Below are 18175 nucleotides of genomic sequence, written 5' to 3'. Positions count from 1 at the left end.
CTTTTACTACATTTCCCTATAGTATCAAAGAGCAATAGTTTTTAGCTGTTAGGGTCAGTGACCCCACCCCTTTATTTAAGAACTGAGTAGAGAACAAGAAAAGGACATGGAATAATTTAGAAACGATAAAAGATGGAGATCACTTGAAAAGTTATTATAAGAATAAACCATTCCGTAGCATACAAAAATGTAAACTACCCCTTTAAAGATGCACCGAATCCATAATTATAGGATTTTGTCAATTTCCAAATCCTTCACAGAAGATTCAACCACATTTTGAACTAAACGCAAACCATAATTTGAATATTGAAATTCAAGAAAAATCGAAATATTGCATCAACTGTGAACTGTCACATTCAGCTTTTCAGAGTTTAGTTTGTCTCGACACTTAGGATTTGGCCTCATACAAATCCTGCAAAAAGTTCTCAGATTTGACCCAGTCCCAAAATGAATCCTGAAAATGGCACATCCATATAGAGAATACTTCATCCAGCACAACCAGTGTAGCAACTTCCACTCTTCTTGAGTTTTGTAACTTTCCAGCAGAAGTCAATGGCAGACGTCCCCTTTACAATTTGAAGATATCGCAATCTGCGTTGGGTTTTTTGCAAAAAAAGTGATAAGCCGAAAATTGTTACGATGTTTTCACTTGATTTTATTGCGTTTTTTCCCCACCCGACTTTTTCTAGTTGGTTTAATAAAAATATGAAATAAATTAGAGTTTTAGTAATTAATCCCCTATATGTTTGGTTTCGTTTTGCAGAATTTCTACAAAGAGATTGAAAGAGAAGAAATGTACATAAGGTTTGTAAATATATAATTTTTTTTTTTAAACAATTTTTTTTCCCGTAAACAGAACACGAAGAAGCAGAAATGGTAATGGCACAAAAGAACACAATGTGCCATTGTAATGTGACCCCTCCATGTAGTGTGGCCTATATAGCTGGAGCAAGTGTTTCTTGTACAGTAGCCCCTGGGAACCAGTTACTAATTTTATTTTGTTATTGCATCACTTGCAGCTGACTTTTTAAGGGCAACTGCTGTGGTTTATTGTACTATTATTGAACTATAAACTATAGGTACAGTTATGGGACCTGTTATCCAGAATGCACAGGACCTGGGGGTTTCCACATAATGTATCTTTCCGTAATTTGGATCTTCATACCTTAAATCTACTAGAATATTATGTAATCATTAAATAAACCCAATAGGCTTGTTTTTCTTCCAATAAGGATTCATTATATCTTAAGTTTGGATCATGTTCAAGGTATGGTTTAAATATGACAGAGAAAAGGGAAACCATTTTTTAAAATTGAGTCTAAAATGTTATGGCCTTTCCGTAATTCAGAGCTTTCTGGATAAAGGGTTTCCTGGATCACAGATCCCATACCTGTAACCGTAAAGTAGGTACCATTATGACTTGAACCTGCCTTGATGACGATGATGTTCTTCTTGGAACTGTTTGTGCCAGGCTGCAGCTTTAGTTTTCTATGCAACAAAGCACATCCTTGCAAGAATCTCTTTTTTTAAGATGCAGGTGGGAAAAAATAAACATTTTCAAGATTTCTACTGGTTATGATATGATAAAAATGAATTGTTTCTAGTTGTACATTGTTTAACTGTGATATTCTTTTATTCCTTGCTTTAGGTATTTGTACAAACTGTGTGATTTGCACAAGGAATGTGATAACTATACCGAGGCTGCCTATACTCTACTGCTGCACGCCAAGCTTTTAAAGGTACCAGCCAATGATTTTTAAGTAATGTAATAGGTTATTCTGGCCAGCCAGTCACAATGTAAAATACAGCTGCTTTACCATATAAGGTCCCTATATAATATTTACAAAACACATTATCTCCTTCCATTTGATTGTATTGGGATTTTTTTTTATAGTTTGATGGCTGTATGGAAGATTAATTTCAAAATGCCCAAAATCTCCCCTAATTAACTCTATATGCCATTTGCCTGAAATCGCTTTACAGGTGGTAAGTCTATACTCAATGTGTAATGTTCTGTTTGAACAATTTCTGTATTCTGGGCTGTATAGTTATAGTTACTGAAAGTGTCAAGCTAATCTACAATGGAGACCACATAAGGCACTATCTGCAAGGAGTTTGTATGTTCTTGTATCTTTGTGTGTGTGGGTCTTCCCACAACCCAAAAATATACAGGCAGATAAAATGGCTTCTAGTGAAATTGACCTACGTTTATGAAGTGTATTGGTTGTTTTTAATTGTGGGTAAATGTGATAAGGACCTTAGTTTGTAAAACTGCCCATTCACAGGCTAATTGTGGCATGTTTACCAACATTGGAGATAAATATCTCCGGAGATGTTGCCCAACCAATCTACATTTGGATTTAAACAGTCTACAAGTTAGAAAATAAAAGCAAAAATATGATTGGTTGCTATGGGCAAGAATTCTGGAGATATTTAACGCCAATGTTAGTAAACATACCCCTTGAGCTGTTGATTTGGCCCCATTAGACCTACAGTAGTTGGCAAGGTTTCTGCCTGTGTTTGGGCCCTGTGAGACGGCCTATCTGATCTGATATCTGCTAGAAAACTGTGTCAGATATCTGTCGGACAGTTTTAAAAATCCCACTGGAACAAGAACTGCGTGGCTTGTTTCAAGTGGTCCTTTCTCAGCTGTTAATAATAATCCAATTGTTTGGCCTGGGAGCCCAATGTTTATATCAGCCAGCACAGGTTGTCATATCATGCAAAGATTGGGCAAATAGATCTTAAGGTGTATGCCACTTTGTCTTTAAATGACAGTACAATAACTTGAACTTGATGGAGTGTCTGTTTTACAATCTTAAGGGGGCCATATGCAGGCTGATAGTAGCTGCCGATTTGGTCCTTCCAGCCAAGTCGGCAGCTTATTGTCCCCTGTATGGGACCCTCCGATGGGCCTGTTTGACTGAGCTCTGGACAAAATAGTCCAGTTATTGATTGGGGGGTTTAAAGGAGAAGGAAAGGTGAAAACGCAGTAAGCCTTATCAGAAAGGTCAATCTAAATATACCAGTAAACCCCCAAAGTAATGTTGCTCTGAGTCCCCCTGTCAAAAGAAACACAGCATTTCTTTCTCTCTATTGTGTACTCATGGGCTTCTGTATCAGACTTCCTGCCTTCAGCTTAAACCTCATTGCCCTGGGCAAGAGCATGCTCAGTTTGCTCCTCTCCCCCCACCCCTCCCTTCTCCACTGTAATCTGAGCCCAGAGCAGGGAGAGACTCAGGCAGGAAGTGATGTCACACCACATTAATACTGCAGCTCCTATTCTAAACAAACAGAGAGTTTCTAGAGCTTTTTACTCAGGTATGGTAAAACATTCTACAGAATAAATATAGCATTCTAGCTTGCACTATTGCAGCTAATCTATTGGCAATAAAATGCCTCCGTAGCTTTCCTTCTCCTTTAATAATCCCATTGGGGTGAGGGCTGCATTGGCTTGTTGGTGTGGTCCTCGCCCCAATGGCCTGCATTTATAGTTGTTGTGATCCAATCATCTGGCCCGAGGGCTAAACCATCCGATCAGCTTGACATCGGCCACCTCAAACCTTAAAGTTGCCTCGCCAAATGATCAGATCTTTAAATGTATGGCCAGCTTAAACTACTGTGATAGTACATTATATTGAATATCCTTGGAGCAACTTTCTTGCCTGACTGTATACTTTATTGTAATCTTCATTCTTTGTGTAGTGGTCTGAAGAAGCATGTGCCGCACATCTTACTCAGCGGGATGGTTACCAAGCAACAACACAAGGGCAACTAAAAGACCAGCTGTACCAAGAAATTATCCATTACTTTGATAAAGGCAAGGTAATACAAACACAAGGCTTTCATTTTTATTTGACTCTTGAAGTCTCTTTGTAACATTTATTGTAACGGGCTGTGCAAATGTGATGTATATTCTTTCACAAGACTGAAGCATAGTTCTTCCTTTTTCTATAATTATAATTCATATTAATGGGAACATCCATAACTGCTCCGACAGGTTCACCTAATTCACAGACTAATGAAAGTGCCTTCTGGTGGCCAATGTTATCAGGAAAAATGCTGACATCTTGACTTCCCAAGCAGAACTTTTTGTACCAACCATGGGATAAGCATTGATTTACTTAAATATAATCGAGATATAAGGCGTAATTCGAGAGTATTTTTAAAAATCTGGTTAAATTTGAGTCAATGGGAGATGGCATTTCCATAATTCTGGAGATTTAGAACGGATCCCATACCTGTACATATGATACTAATTACGATAATTGGAAATTCATTTTGATTCACGTTACATGGGAGCTCAAGAACCAGTTTAATATTCATTAGCAACCATTTATATGACAGACAAACATTATATTTTACCTAAATCTTATTGGTTTGCTGGATAGAATTAATTTATTGGTGTCCACAAAATAAGACAAGAAACTATAGAGGTTTGGGACCTGCTATCCAGAATGCTCGGAGTCCTGCAGCGGGTCAGGTACCCGCAATATGATTAGATTATTCTTCATTTGCCCAGTGTGCAGGTGCCCAATGCAGGGGAAACCGCTAAAAATCCAAGTGCCCTAATCAGAGCCGGGCCGGCCAGGTGCCCTAGGCAAACAGACCGGCCGAAAAGCCAACTGGGTGTGCGCGAACTGAATGCACAAATGGACACTGGCGCGCATGTGCAAATAGATGAGGAAGCGCAATCGCAAACCGTAGCGCAAGTAAGCAGCCCAGAGAGGAGACCGAACATGGGGTAGTAGCCATAGAAGGTACGTGTCTGGCGGCCCCCTAGCTTTGTGCCCTAGGCACGTGCCTACTCTGCCTACTCATAGTTCCGGCCCTGGTCCTAATGGGTATAAATGGTTGATGTGATGTCACTTCCGGTTCAAGGCGATGCCACTTCCAGGCAAGGAGACATCACTTCCGGCCGGCACAGGGAACAGGTCGGGTGAAAATCCGTGGAGTTGCAACGGCGGGTAAGCAGGTCCGGGTCCATCTTGGGGAAAGTGGGTATGGGTTGAGTGCATTTTTTAAAAAAACACCCGTGCAGGTCTCTAATTTAAAGGTCAAATAAACTCAATAGGCTGGTTTTTCTTAAAATTAGGATTAATTATATTTTAGTCGGGATTAAGTACAAGATACTGTTTTATTATTACAGAGAAAAAAGAAATCATTTTTAAAATTTTGGCTAAAATTGAGTCTATGGTAGACAGCCATCCCGTACTTCTGATTTTTCTGGATAACCTGTGCTATACATATTTTCATACCTGTGCTATATATATATATTCAGCTAGCATCTTGATTTTGCAGAGAATTCATGTTTAGTCTGTGTTCTTTTCAGCTGTTCTTTTCCACTGCAGTGAAAGTATTTTCTTTGGAAATAAAGCCATAATCTTCTGTGATAGTGTTTTTTTGGGAGGGGAAATAAAGCCATAATCTTCTGTTCTTTGCTTTCATACCCTTGTGTTTAGTTTCATCACAACAACCTAACCTTTTGCTGCCGGATCCGCTGTCTGCTCATTTATTTTATTGTCTTTTGCAGAAGTAAAGTCATTTTAATAACTCTCTTTAATCCAAGGACTTTATAGAATATTACTGAGCTTCCGAATAGTTTCTGTGCTTGCTAGACCAGAAATAATATATAAAGTTTTGTACTGAACTTATAACCCTCCTGCGGCTTGAGCAGTTGGCGGTGTGTAGCCACTCAGTGAGTCACCAGTCGTTGATGAAATCCTAAAGAAATCTAAGTTGAGAGTTGCTCCTTTCTAGTAAGCAAAGTCAAAAGTGAAATTCCTGAGTTCTCTTCTGATCCATTTTCAATGAACATGTTTGGTTTTGGTTATTCAAAAGACAACTGATTTATACTGTTAATTTGGATTTACAGCTCTTCAGCAGTCTATCAATGGTACTAGCTGAACAATCTAAGGGTTAATTATATAATATATAATTAATAATATAATTATTATATGCCAGAATCGCTATTAATATTAAAAGTCTTCTGTACTTGGGATTCTTAAAAGGGTGGTTCACGTTTTAATTTAACTTTTAGTATATTATAGAATGGCTAATTCTAAGCAACTTTTTAATTGGTCTTCATTTTTTCATTTTTTGAATTATTTGCCTCCATTTTCTGACTCTTTCCAGCTTTTAAATGAGGGTCACTTGCCCTAAAAACAGTGCTCTGTAAGGCTAGAAATGTTTTATGTTTCATTACTCATCTTTCTATTCAGCCCTCTCCTATTCATATACCTATCTCTTATTCAAATCATGCATAGTTGCTTGGGTAATTTGGGCCAGAATGCTGAAATTGCAAACTGGAGAGCTACTGAATAAAAAGCTCAAACCCCAAAAATATTAATAAAATGTAAACCAACTGCAAATTGTCTTAGAATATCACTCATATCTATACCATATTTAATGGGATTATGTCATGGGAAAACTTGTCTTTTACAAAATACATTGGTTAATAGAGCTTCTCCAGAAGAATCGTGCATTGAAATCTGTTTTTCAAAAGGGCAAAACATTTATATTTTGAAATCTTAGTTTCCCAGGTGCCCCCAGTCATGTGACTTGTGCTCTGATAAACTTCAGTCACTCTTTACTAGAGACAACCACCCCCCAGCAGCTCATAAGCAGAATAGTGGGAAATTAACCACATGACAACCCCTGGAGACCTGCATTGGAAAGAATGCCCATGTCCCACGTAGTGGTAGAGATTAGAACAGCACTCAATAGTAAAAATCCAAGTCTGGCTAATATAAGTCTCGACCCCTTTGGTAACATTGAGTAGGCAAAACAATAGCAATTCTAAAGCGAAGGGCTTGCCCTTTCTGAAAGCATGTGACCAAGCAAAATTACCTGAGGTGGCTGCCTACACACCAGTATTACAACTAAATTTACATTTATTGGTTCAAGAATACAGTTTTAAATGGTAGAATTAATTACGTGCAACTTATACAGTGTAATTAAAGCTATACCATAAAACTCATGACATAATTCCTTTAAAAGATAACTAAAATCCCCCCCTCTAATAAGAAAAGCCCCTACTACCCTAGATAGTCCCCCTACCCTGATTCCCTCCGCATAGTTCATTACCCCATAAAGTGTCCTGAATACATTGCTCACGTCTCAGTGCAGAGTAAGAGCAGAGAAGCTCATGGGCGCCATCGTCCAAATCTTCTTCGGGTCCTCTCCCTTACAGATGGAGACCGAAGAGCCGGAAGATGGCGTCCATGAGCTCCACTGCACTTGCTCTGGACCGATACAGGAGCAATGTATTCGGGACATTTTCAGGGGCAGTGATCTATGCAGGGGAGAAGCAGGTTGGGGGACTATCTAGGGTAGTAGGTAGTGGCTTTTCTTATGGAGGGGATTTAGTTATCCTTTAAATTAAAGGTGAACAGTCCCTTAAACCCAGAAAAGGAGCTTCTTACCACTATTGCAGGCTTCCGAGGCCCAACTCGCTATTAATTGGGGTCTATTAGAACTGGGATATGAATCGAATGCTGTCACTCACCTTTCAATTTTTTTCCCCCCGAGTGTATGTGTTGGCTTGAGTGCTGTCCTTTACACCCCTCCAGCTATCAATTGGCGTTTCACATAATGAATGTGTTGCCTCTGATCAGTCTTAAAAATCCCATACTCCCTATGGATCGATCGAATGTGTTCATATCATTTTGTCCATGAAGTGTATCTTCAAACCCTCTTTGTGCCTTGATAGATATGGCAATTGTTTTTTTTTTTTCATTGCAAATTATATCAAATGATCGCTCTTTTTCTACTTTAATTACTTAGAAATGACGACTTTATTTTGGGGGGATCATTAGGTTTATAGCCTAATATGCTAAATGCCTTTTATTTACACTTTATATTATTTCAATTACAATTTAACTTAATGAGCCATCATTTTATTCCACTAAGCTTAATCATTGTTAGTATTGTAGTTTGCAACATCCTAAAATTGCATTTTAAAATCGAACCCAATGGCAGTTAACCCCGAGGCTGCCTCTCACTGGAACAGATTTTTTATTATCGAGAAAAGTGGAAGCAGAGCAGAGGGTTCTTGATGGAGAATCATCCATTTTGTTGAACTAAAGAAAGCTCTACGTACTTTGTAATGGTACAGATTATATCAATTCTGTCTTTCTTTGGCTTTTCTGTTTTTGTCTTTTTCCATTTTTAGATTTAAGGCAATTTGATTATTTTGCTATCCAGTGATTATCTTTAATTTACAAAGATCAGTACTAAACCTAGTAGAAAGCAAGTCTTGATAAATTCTATTTCTCTTTTAAACATATGGCATGACATTTCCCATTTAGCCTACATGCTCTGAAAAATATCAAAATTGACGGAGTATTTGATCTAGCATACATAGTGTATACACCAGCGATGCCACACTACATTATAGGAAATGAATGATTGATTGGTACAATTCCCCAGGGCAATAAAGAAGAATTTACTTTTCTTTGTGAAGCAGCTGAATTGCTCTGCTGCCTTGACATTTTGACTGTTCTCATTACTTCGCATTCACCTCAAATGTAAATGTACAGATTTATACATTGGTTAAAGTTTAGCTAAAAAAATTATGTAGTCCTCGCAGCCCTTTGTGTGTTTTGCTTTCCCATTTTCACCATAATTTTGCCAGTCTTGGAGATGCGAGAAAATATAACATTACTTACTGAAGCGCATCCTAGTCATATAAATGGGTTTCATTATAAATGTTTGGAAAAAATCTTTGGTTAACCAAACTTAACCGAAAAAGGCAAGGCTGTCCAAATGGAGACTGCTCAAGAGCTCCATTGGCCTTTTCCAATAACCTCATACATTTATTAAAACCTGGCCTTCGATCATGTAGTTCAGTAAATAATTGTTCCAAGCAATGGAAATTATTGGGCATCACTGTTCTAAACAAAGACAGTTCAGGGATTTTCTCTTTTGCAGTACAAAAATTCTTATTATTTGCTCAAAAGTGGACTCTATAGTAGATGGCCTTCCCATAACTGTACTTGTTAGAGCAGTGATCCCCAAACAGTGGCTGGCGAGCAACATGTTACTCACCAAGACCTTTGATGTTTTCCCAGTGGTCTCAAAGCAGGTGCTTATTTTTGGATCTCTGACTTGGAGGCATAAAGAACATGTGTACTGCCAAACAGACCCACCTGTAGTTTGCCAGTTCACATAGGGGCTACCAAATAACTAATTACAGCCCTTATTGAACACACCCTAGAAAAAATTTTCATGCTTGTGTTGCTCCCCAACTTTTTTTTTTTTTTGTTATACAAAAAGTTTGGTTACCCTTGTGTTAGAGCCTCCAAAAACCCCAAATACTGAAGAGAACCTGGTTGGTTTTCCAGTGTTTCTTTTTGAGGCCATTGACCATCCTAAAACATCACTTGACTGCCCTTGCATAATGATTAATTATAAGCAGAATATTTCACCAGTTTTAGATTAATGGCGAAATTTAGCATTTTGCCATCTGCAAATATTTTTGAGGAAGAGGAAGACTCCAATTAGAGTCCTGTGTCGGGTTGGGTACCCACGACGTACCTGCAAGGATTTTGGGTAGAAATTTCTGATTGACTAAGGGTATTCCGAGCGTAACCTGTCTGGGTACCCGGCTAAGTTGCAGGACTGGTCCCTCCTCCCTCCGTATTAAGGTGGCCATACACGTAGAGAATTGCCAAACGAGCGGGTCTCTCTCCGATATGCCCACAATGAGGTGGGCGACACTGGGCTGATCTGATCGTGGGCCCTAGGGCCCAACGATCAGATCATAATGTAGCCAAACAGGCGGGCGGATGGCGGGACCACATCAATGAATAGATGCAGCCGCTAACCGACGGGATTTTTAATCCTGCCCAATTGGTAAAGCCCATCGGAGGGCCTTACACATAATCTGATAAACTGCTGACTGTCTGTCAGCAGCTTTTAACTACCCGCGTAGGGCCAGCTTTATCCTACCTAGCGGAACATGCTCTGTCGAGCCCAATAATGATCAGCTCTATGATAACTATGCTGTATTTTCCTGTTCAATGGCTGCTTACTATTACCCTTATATACCATGGTGCTCTGTTTCTTGTTTTATCATTTGAGAATGTTCCAGGTAGTTTTGTTTGAATGTGTCTTGATCTAATCTACAAGTTCCTAATAGTACAATCTTTTACTCCTATATAGATGTGGGAAGAAGCTATCACCCTGGGCAAAGAACTTGCTGAACAGTATGAAAACGAGATGTTTGATTACGAGCAACTCAGTGAACTGCTGGTATGTTCCTTTCTAACTTTTCAAATATGGTTTAAATGTCACTTGAATGAAAGCTCTTTTGTGTGTTTGTAGTTATTTCATGATGAACGTTCTGCGCTCTGTGTCGGGTTATTTCTGTTGGGACACATTTTTGATGTTCGCGTTTCCCATGCCTGGGGCAGTTTAGGCGGCATCCCCATCTCGATTGCACTTTCACTATTTTCTCATCCACATCTTGATGGTATTTGGTTGTGAACAGCTTCCCTGTGTTACATGAATTCTACACACTATTTCAGACTTTATGTATTGCATTTGGCAAGCACCATGGTCGAAACACTCTCATATGATACAAACACATATGATATACATTCATTCTGAGCAAATTGTTAACAGACTTCAGGCCCACATATAATGATCATATATTTGGTGAGGCCCCCTTGTGATATGAAAGGCAGCAAATGAGAATTTGTCCTCAAATCTCACCATAATTTAATTTTAGTTTAAGCCCCCCCCCCATCAACTGCATCCAGCTCTTAAATTTGTGGAAGCATTGCTCTATCTTTTTAAATAATATCATGGTCAGAGATCTTATTGGTCAAGTAACCCATAATGACTTTAACTATTCTAAATGACCAGACTTTTGAGCTAACTTTTGATTGGTAAATACAGTTAACTGGATGATAGACCTTTCCCAACTACAATATATATATATGTATATCACATTGCTTCCTTGTGACCGCAATGCACATTGCTCACATCACTTACAGATGTAAATGTGACCTATTCTATGCACTGTTGTTAAAGTAAATTGTATGTGTATATATAGTGAATAAAGTACCCCTATTGTAAAATATATAGTGAATAAAGTACCCCCTCTTGTAAAATATAAGGATATTATAAGTTACCGAGGAGTTTCATGACCATATAAAAAAACGAGGCCGAAGGCTGAGTGTTTTTATACAGGTCATGGAACTCCGAGGTAACTTCTAATATCCTCATATTTTGCAGCTGGGGGTACTTTATTTATTATAATACACAAATTTCAGTGAGTCGTGACAGAAATGACATCAGAACTCACCGTTTATAACTGATGACATCAGAACTCACAGTTTATAAGGATATAATTTACAGGATATTCATGGCTTTTGTGTATTATAAGGATATAATTTACAAGATATTCATGGCTTTTGTGTTTTATTTATATACACAAAAAGGCATGAGTGCACACTGGGATTTACTTAAAAATATCATTTTATTTCATTACAGTAAAACAGTCCAACGTTTCGGTCCAAGTCCGAAACGTTGGCCTGTTTTAATGTAACGAAATAAAATTATATTTTTAAGTAAATCCCAGTGTGCACTCATGTCTTTTGGACTTATATCTATACATGTTTATATGAGTAGCACCTGGGTGGCTTTTTGATTCCAGTGGAGTGCGGATCGCAAAGGATTTATATATATATATATATATATATATATATATATATATATATATATATATATATATATATATATATATATATATATATATATATATGGCTTCTCATTGTATGTCTGCGAATCAAGGCAATAACAAGTGCACAATTTAAATGAAATAATATTTTCATTTTTAATGGCTTGTCTGTAGCACCACTAGCAAAGAATTGTTGGCACGAGGAGCTGCAATTCATAAACTTGTTCTCAACAGGAGACAAGTAGGACAAGCAGGAGATTCATTGATTAAATAAAATGCAGATTAACTCTCTAAACAATGTAGAACATGGCATCAAACACTTTGCTGCTTACCGTAATTGTTTATTCCTATATTCTTCTTCTCGTTTAGAAAAAGCAAGCCCAGTTTTTTGAAAACATTGTGAAAGTCATCCGGCCCAAACCCGATTATTTTGCGGTCGGATACTATGGACAAGGGTTTCCAACATTTATCAGGGTAACTAAATGTTGTATTTTTTTCATGTGTACCTTTTACACCTTATAGGTAGAGATAAAGCAAAATGAATTATTGTGTTTTGCCTATATTTTTTAATTATTTTCCAATGCCTTAACTTGGATCAACATTTTTCAAAAACTACCTCTTTCCCTTGTATATTATTATGTTTGCTGTTTTAAATTGTTTTTTTACAAAATACATGAGTTAATAGTGCAACTCCAGCAGAATCTTGCATTGAAATCTGTTTTTCAAAAAACCAAACAGATTTTTTTATTTTGAAATCCGACATGGGGCTAGATATGTTCTTGGTTTCCCAGGTGCCCCCAGCCTTGTGATCATCCCCTCCCTTCGCCCCCAGCAGCCCTTCAACAGAACAATGGGAAGGTAACAAGAAAACACTTGCATTGCTTTAAAAAAAAAAAAAACTCTTCCATGCTCCACCTAGTAGTAAATATGAGAATAGCATTTAATAGTCAGAGTGATTCTGTCCTGTCCTCTCATTGGAATCAGTTTTTCAATTGACCAAACAAGATTTTTTTTATATTTAATTTTGAAATCTGACATGGGCCTAGACATGTTGTTAGTTTCCCAAGTGCCCTTAGTAATGTGACTTGTGATCTGATAAACTTCAGTCACTCTTTACTGCTGCACTACAAGTTTGTGTGATATCACCTCCTCCCTTTCCACCCCAGCAGCTGGAAGAGGTGCTCATACATACAATGAGAGCTCCGACCAGGTAGATTTTTTTCCCCCAATCGTAATGTGGGCTCTATTAGTTTTGGTGTGACAGGTGCCCATCAAGAGAGCATAGTCTAGAAAATGGAATAGAAGTCGTTTACTGGACTTTTGGATGCCAGACCCAGATGATGGGCCAGATTTTCAGTTGCAGGCAGTATCGGACTGGGGTGTGTGCGGCCCACTGGGGATGTAACCTAAACCAGGTTTTTCCTGGTATCCCGCCAGCCCAGTCCAACCCTGCCTGTAGGCTGGAAATAGGCAGAAGAGTATAGCTACTAATTTTCAAAGCATAACAAAAAATTGAAGACCAGTTGATTAGGTCTAAATATAACATACTAAAGGGTAATTTCAAGGTCAACTTCCTTTATAACTGGATCACACGGCCCCTTTAAATGTGGGTTTCTCAGCACTGGCTCTCATATGTCTCACAGCTCCCTGAAAGGCAAAACGGACCCGTGACTGGCAGCAATTTCCCATTTCGGGGTCCTTTGTCCACGTCGTAAAAGAACGAGTAATAAACACAATGAATAGTGTTTTAAACCTCTTTTTAATACAGAGATGAATTTTCTTTACAATTGAACAATTCCATGATTCCGCAGAATCACATTTACAGCGTGCCACAAATCATTTCTTGGTGGTCAGATTGCCATACGCTGTGCATTAGCCGGGGGACTATAACATTTCATCGACTCTTTCATGCATTACTGACACAAAATTCTTCAAAATCCTTGCCTACCTCATATTTGTTTGCCCTCGGCTCTTATGTCAGTAACTTACATTTCCTTCTTTTTGGTTTGATTAATTTGCCTTAAATTTACTTATTTTAGGGCCGTATTATTTATTTTTATAGTGAAACATAAATGGCTATGCAGATCAGGGGACTGGGGAGCCATTGGCTGCTGGCACTCATTTATTAAAAGAGGGTTTACCCCTTCCTCCCCTCCCACCCCTTTGCCAAACAGGATTAGATTACTCAAGCAGATAGTGTCACAAATGCTACTAAAGTAGAGACACGCTCAGATTCGGGGAGATTAGTCGCCTGGCGGCAAATCTCCTCTTCTTCGGAGCGACTAATCTCCCCGAACTGCCTCCCGCCGGCTAGAATTTAAATGCCTACAGGATGGCATTTGGAGTGCTTAGTTTTCCGAAGTTGCCTCACGAGGTAACTTCGGGCGACTTTGCGAAGCGCTCCGAGTGACATCCTGCAGGCGATGTACATTCTAACTGGTGGGAGGCATTTCAGGGAGATTAGTCGCCCCGAAGAAGAGGAGATTTGTCGCCGGGTGACTAATCTCCCCAAATCTGAGTGTGTGCCAGTTCTCTTCCATTTTGTACAGAGTAGCTTCTGGAGTGGTCGTTCACATTTACATTAAGTTTTAGTATGATTTAAACATTCATACTCTGACTATTTGCAACTGGTTTTAATGTTTATTTATCCGAGATACTTTTCAATAGGTTTTCATTTTTTATTTGTGTTTATTTAATAGTTATTTAGCTTTTTATTCAGCAGCTCTCCAGTTTGCTGTTTCAGCAACCAGGTTGCTACCTTACCCTAGCAACCATGCACTGATTTGAATAAGAGACTGGAATATGAATAGGAGAGACCTGAATAGAAAGAGGAGTAATAAAAAGTAGCAATAACAATACATTTGTAGCCTTATAGAGCATTTGTTTATAATATGGGGTCAGTGACCTCCATGTGAAAGCTGGAAAGAGTTAGAAGAAGACAAATAATTCAAAAACTTTAAAAAAAAAATGAAGACCAACTGAAAAGTTGGATTAGTAATTTTATTTATCAAAATCCGAATTTATCTGAATATTTTCTGCTATAAACTCCAGTCAAATCCTCTCTGTTTTTTTTTTTTACGCTTATTTATTATTACATTTTCCCGGAAATTTGCTTTGCGGTAAAGAATCCGACTTTCAATATTTTTTCAAATGATTTTTTTGGAACTTTCACCTGAAAAATTAGGGGTATTGCATGAAACCCAGTGCACATTGAAAAATCATTGGGATTTTCAGACTTTTCCATCCTCGGGGTTTAATAAATTCAGAAAAAATCATGATTTTTTAAAAGTCCGATTTTTATAAAAGAAAATCATGAATTTTTCGTGATTTTTGCTTTCGGAGTTTAGTTAATAACCCCCTAAAATTTAAAAGTGAACCACCTTAATCATAAACTGCTGGAAACAGTATAGAAATAATTGTTTATTTTTAAGTGTTTTATACACCAATTTCAGTGTTGTTACCTTAACACCATGGATGCTAAAAGAAATTCAAGGCACTACATTCCCCACATTTTTTCCTTTTCAATGAATTAATTTGCAGCCACTTAACATTTTCCTTTTGGTTACCGGAGTTTATTATAGCAGAGTGTTTAATACTGTGGGAAAGAATATTCTCAGGCCAAGAGGTATGAAGAGGATTGCAATGTTTATTTAAAGTATATTGTGTATACGTAGGTGTTAAATTGCTAATTTTATTAAAAAAACAAATGTGCATGTGTGGGGGTGGAGCCATGGGAGATAAACTATTTAATGCATATGGTGGTGGTGAACATGTCAGAATAAATCAGAGTGAATACAATGTGCAAATGTTTCTTGTTCTCCTACCCATCTGTATGTAAGGGATCCACTGCTGATATTAGTTCAGACAAATCTGTAGGATCACATGCAGTGTTTAAACTCCTATTATCACTAAAGGCTGCTTGATATGATCCTCGATTGTGGCCTCTCCCTACAGTTTATACCCCTCCACACCGTGAAATTAATAGTTCCCTACTTAAATTGATCTTTTTTTTTTTTTCCTTCGGAAGAACAAAATATTCATCTACAGAGGCAAAGAGTACGAACGGCGTGAAGATTTTGAAGCTCGCCTCTTGACCCAGTTTCCAAATGCAGAGAAAATGAAGACAACAACTCCACCCGGCGATGACATGAAGAATTCCGTCGGACAGTGTATCCTTGAGACAAAGTGATTTGCTCGTTTTTTTTTAATTTCACATTGTGCGTTGTCGTCATTTAGGCACTTGAAAAGCGTAATTGGTGCTTTCTCTTGTTTATCTTAACGTCTGTATCCAGATATTCAGTGTTTCACCGTGAAACCCCTGCTTGAACTGCCTCCAAAGTTTCAGAACAAGTCTGTGTCCGAGCAGATTCAGAGGTAATTCCTGATAGCAGCAATGAACGCTCTTCCGTGCTCTGTTTTATATATATATATTTATTTATTTATTAGGGATGCACCCTTTTTCAGCAGGATTTGGATTCGGCCGAATCCTTCTGCCCGGCCAAACCGAATCCTAATTTGCATGTGCAAATTAGGGGCAGGGAGGGAAATTGCGCAACTTTTTGTCACGAAACAAGGAAGTAAAAAATGTTTTCCTTTTCCCATCCCTAATTTGCTTATGCAAATTAGGATTTGGTTCGGTATTCAGCCAAATCTTACGCGAAGGATTCAGGGGTTCGGCCGAATCCAAAATAGTGGCTTCGGTGCATCCCTATTATATATATAATTTTACTAAGTTGTTTAGAATATTTTTTTTACTGATTCTGTCAGTTTTCTATATTTATTTTGTCTGCCACCATAAACTAAGGGCTCGTTTATCAACACTGGGCAACGTTGCACCTAAGCAGAGAAAGTGCCCAGCAACCAATCGGTGATGAGTTATTTCAACCAACTGCAGGTAGAACAATGAAAGCTGTAGGCATGTACCGAATCTACACCTTAGAGTAGGCCTAATAATGAATCCATTACAACCAAAACACAATATGCTCCAAGCTGCTTGTGAGAAGCCCCTTAAATTATTTTTAAAGTATGAAAAAGGGGAACATTCATCGAAAGAACTCCCCTCTATATATGGTTAGTTTGGGGGCTTAGCCCTAAACCCTCCGCTTAAAGGAGAAGGAAACCCCCTGGGCGCAAAACCCCTCCCCTGGGTCGCCATCTTCTCCCTCTTCTTCCTGCTTTGACCGGCGTCTTCTGGCACATGCGCAGTAGGAACATTTACCGGTACGGCTCTACTGCGCATGCGCCGAATGTCACAAAGTGAAATCGGAAAACGTTGTGACATTCGGCGCATGCGCAGTAGAGCCGTACCGGTAAATGTTCCTACTGCGCATGCGCCAGAAGACGCTGGTCAAAGCAGGAAGAATACGCGCGTGGGAGAAGATGGCGACTGTGAACTCCGTGGACAGGACCTGCGCAGAGGGGAGAGTAACAAGTTAGGGGCATTTGCCCAGGGGGACAGGTAGGCCGGGGAGGGGTTTTGCGCCCAGGGGGTTTCCTTCTCCTTTAAGGGAGCCCCTCTACTCCAACCCACATTCAATAAGGGCAAGCAGTCATGGTCACTCACCACACCACTCGAATGGTCCGGTCTGTGTACAGCACCCCATTCCCATTGCAACGGGAGACCCCACAAGTCTAAAGCATAGCAGCAACAATTCAACAAGCACTCTGTTACACCATGAACATGGTTAAAAAGAAAAAGCTTTATTTCACTCTAATCCTGGTGCGTTTCGTGTTTTTCGGCATATAATTATTATGTGTAATATGAAACGTGCCGGGATTAGCATGAAATAAAGCTTTTTCTTTTTAACCATGTCTGTGGAGTACTAGAGTGTGTGTTCAGTTGTTGCTGCTAATGTCAAATCCACCACAAAAGATTCTGCTAAATCCAACCCTTAATTTGCATATGCACATGAGCAGAATAACCCCAAACATTTGCATCATGCCAACGTATTTCACCTTCCGTCGTCCATTGGTTGTAAAGTCACTTCAGATTCAGCACAGCACTCCGGATTCTGTGGAATTCCAAACCAAATCCGAGATTCAGTGCTTCCCTAGAAAGCTGTAATTTGATTGGTTTATTCTTCAGGTGCAACTTTGACCCTTGTTGATAGATGAGCCCCAGTTTCATTGTTCTTAGGGCATAAGTGCCAATGAGCACACAGTGTGTGTGGGTGACTCGTATCATCACTAGGTACTATCCCAAAATTAAGGGAAAGCTAGACCTGTCTTTATGAAATCCTAATAGGGATGACTTGATGGGGTGTCACAGAGCAACATTTGTAGGTATTCTAGTAGGACAAGCTGGCAGTTGGGTGGATGCCTTAGTACTGTAATCCTGCCTACACTCATCAGCTCTTGTTGTACATCTCCCATCACCTACCAACAGCAACCACAACACTTGAAGGGCCTGAAGGATTCCAGGTTGGATGTCCCTAAATTATACTGTATATATATTTTCCCAAGATAGACCTGTCTTTATGAAGTATTAAT

At 38.9% G+C, this 18175-nt stretch overlaps 1 protein-coding gene across 2 annotated transcripts in view; it reads left to right on the top strand.

Annotated features, from left to right (window-relative positions):
* dock1.L (dedicator of cytokinesis 1 L homeolog) overlaps positions 1-18175 on the top strand; it is a 269367-nt gene that overhangs the window by 218310 nt on the left and 32882 nt on the right. For both annotated transcript variants that reach the window (XM_041568646.1, XM_018225171.2), the window contains exons 36-42: positions 764-804; positions 1649-1739; positions 3706-3825; positions 10165-10254; positions 12056-12160; positions 15714-15855; positions 15979-16060. In XM_041568646.1, coding sequence (XP_041424580.1) covers positions 764-804; positions 1649-1739; positions 3706-3825; positions 10165-10254; positions 12056-12160; positions 15714-15855; positions 15979-16060 — 671 coding nt within the window. The remainder of the gene's footprint in view (positions 1-763; positions 805-1648; positions 1740-3705; positions 3826-10164; positions 10255-12055; positions 12161-15713; positions 15856-15978; positions 16061-18175) is intronic.

The sequence above is a fragment of the Xenopus laevis genome, chromosome 7L (assembly GCF_017654675.1).
Source record: "Xenopus laevis strain J_2021 chromosome 7L, Xenopus_laevis_v10.1, whole genome shotgun sequence".
In the NCBI taxonomy this organism is placed as follows: Eukaryota; Metazoa; Chordata; class Amphibia; order Anura; family Pipidae; genus Xenopus; species Xenopus laevis.
This window is presented reverse-complemented; position numbering and strand designations above follow the sequence as displayed.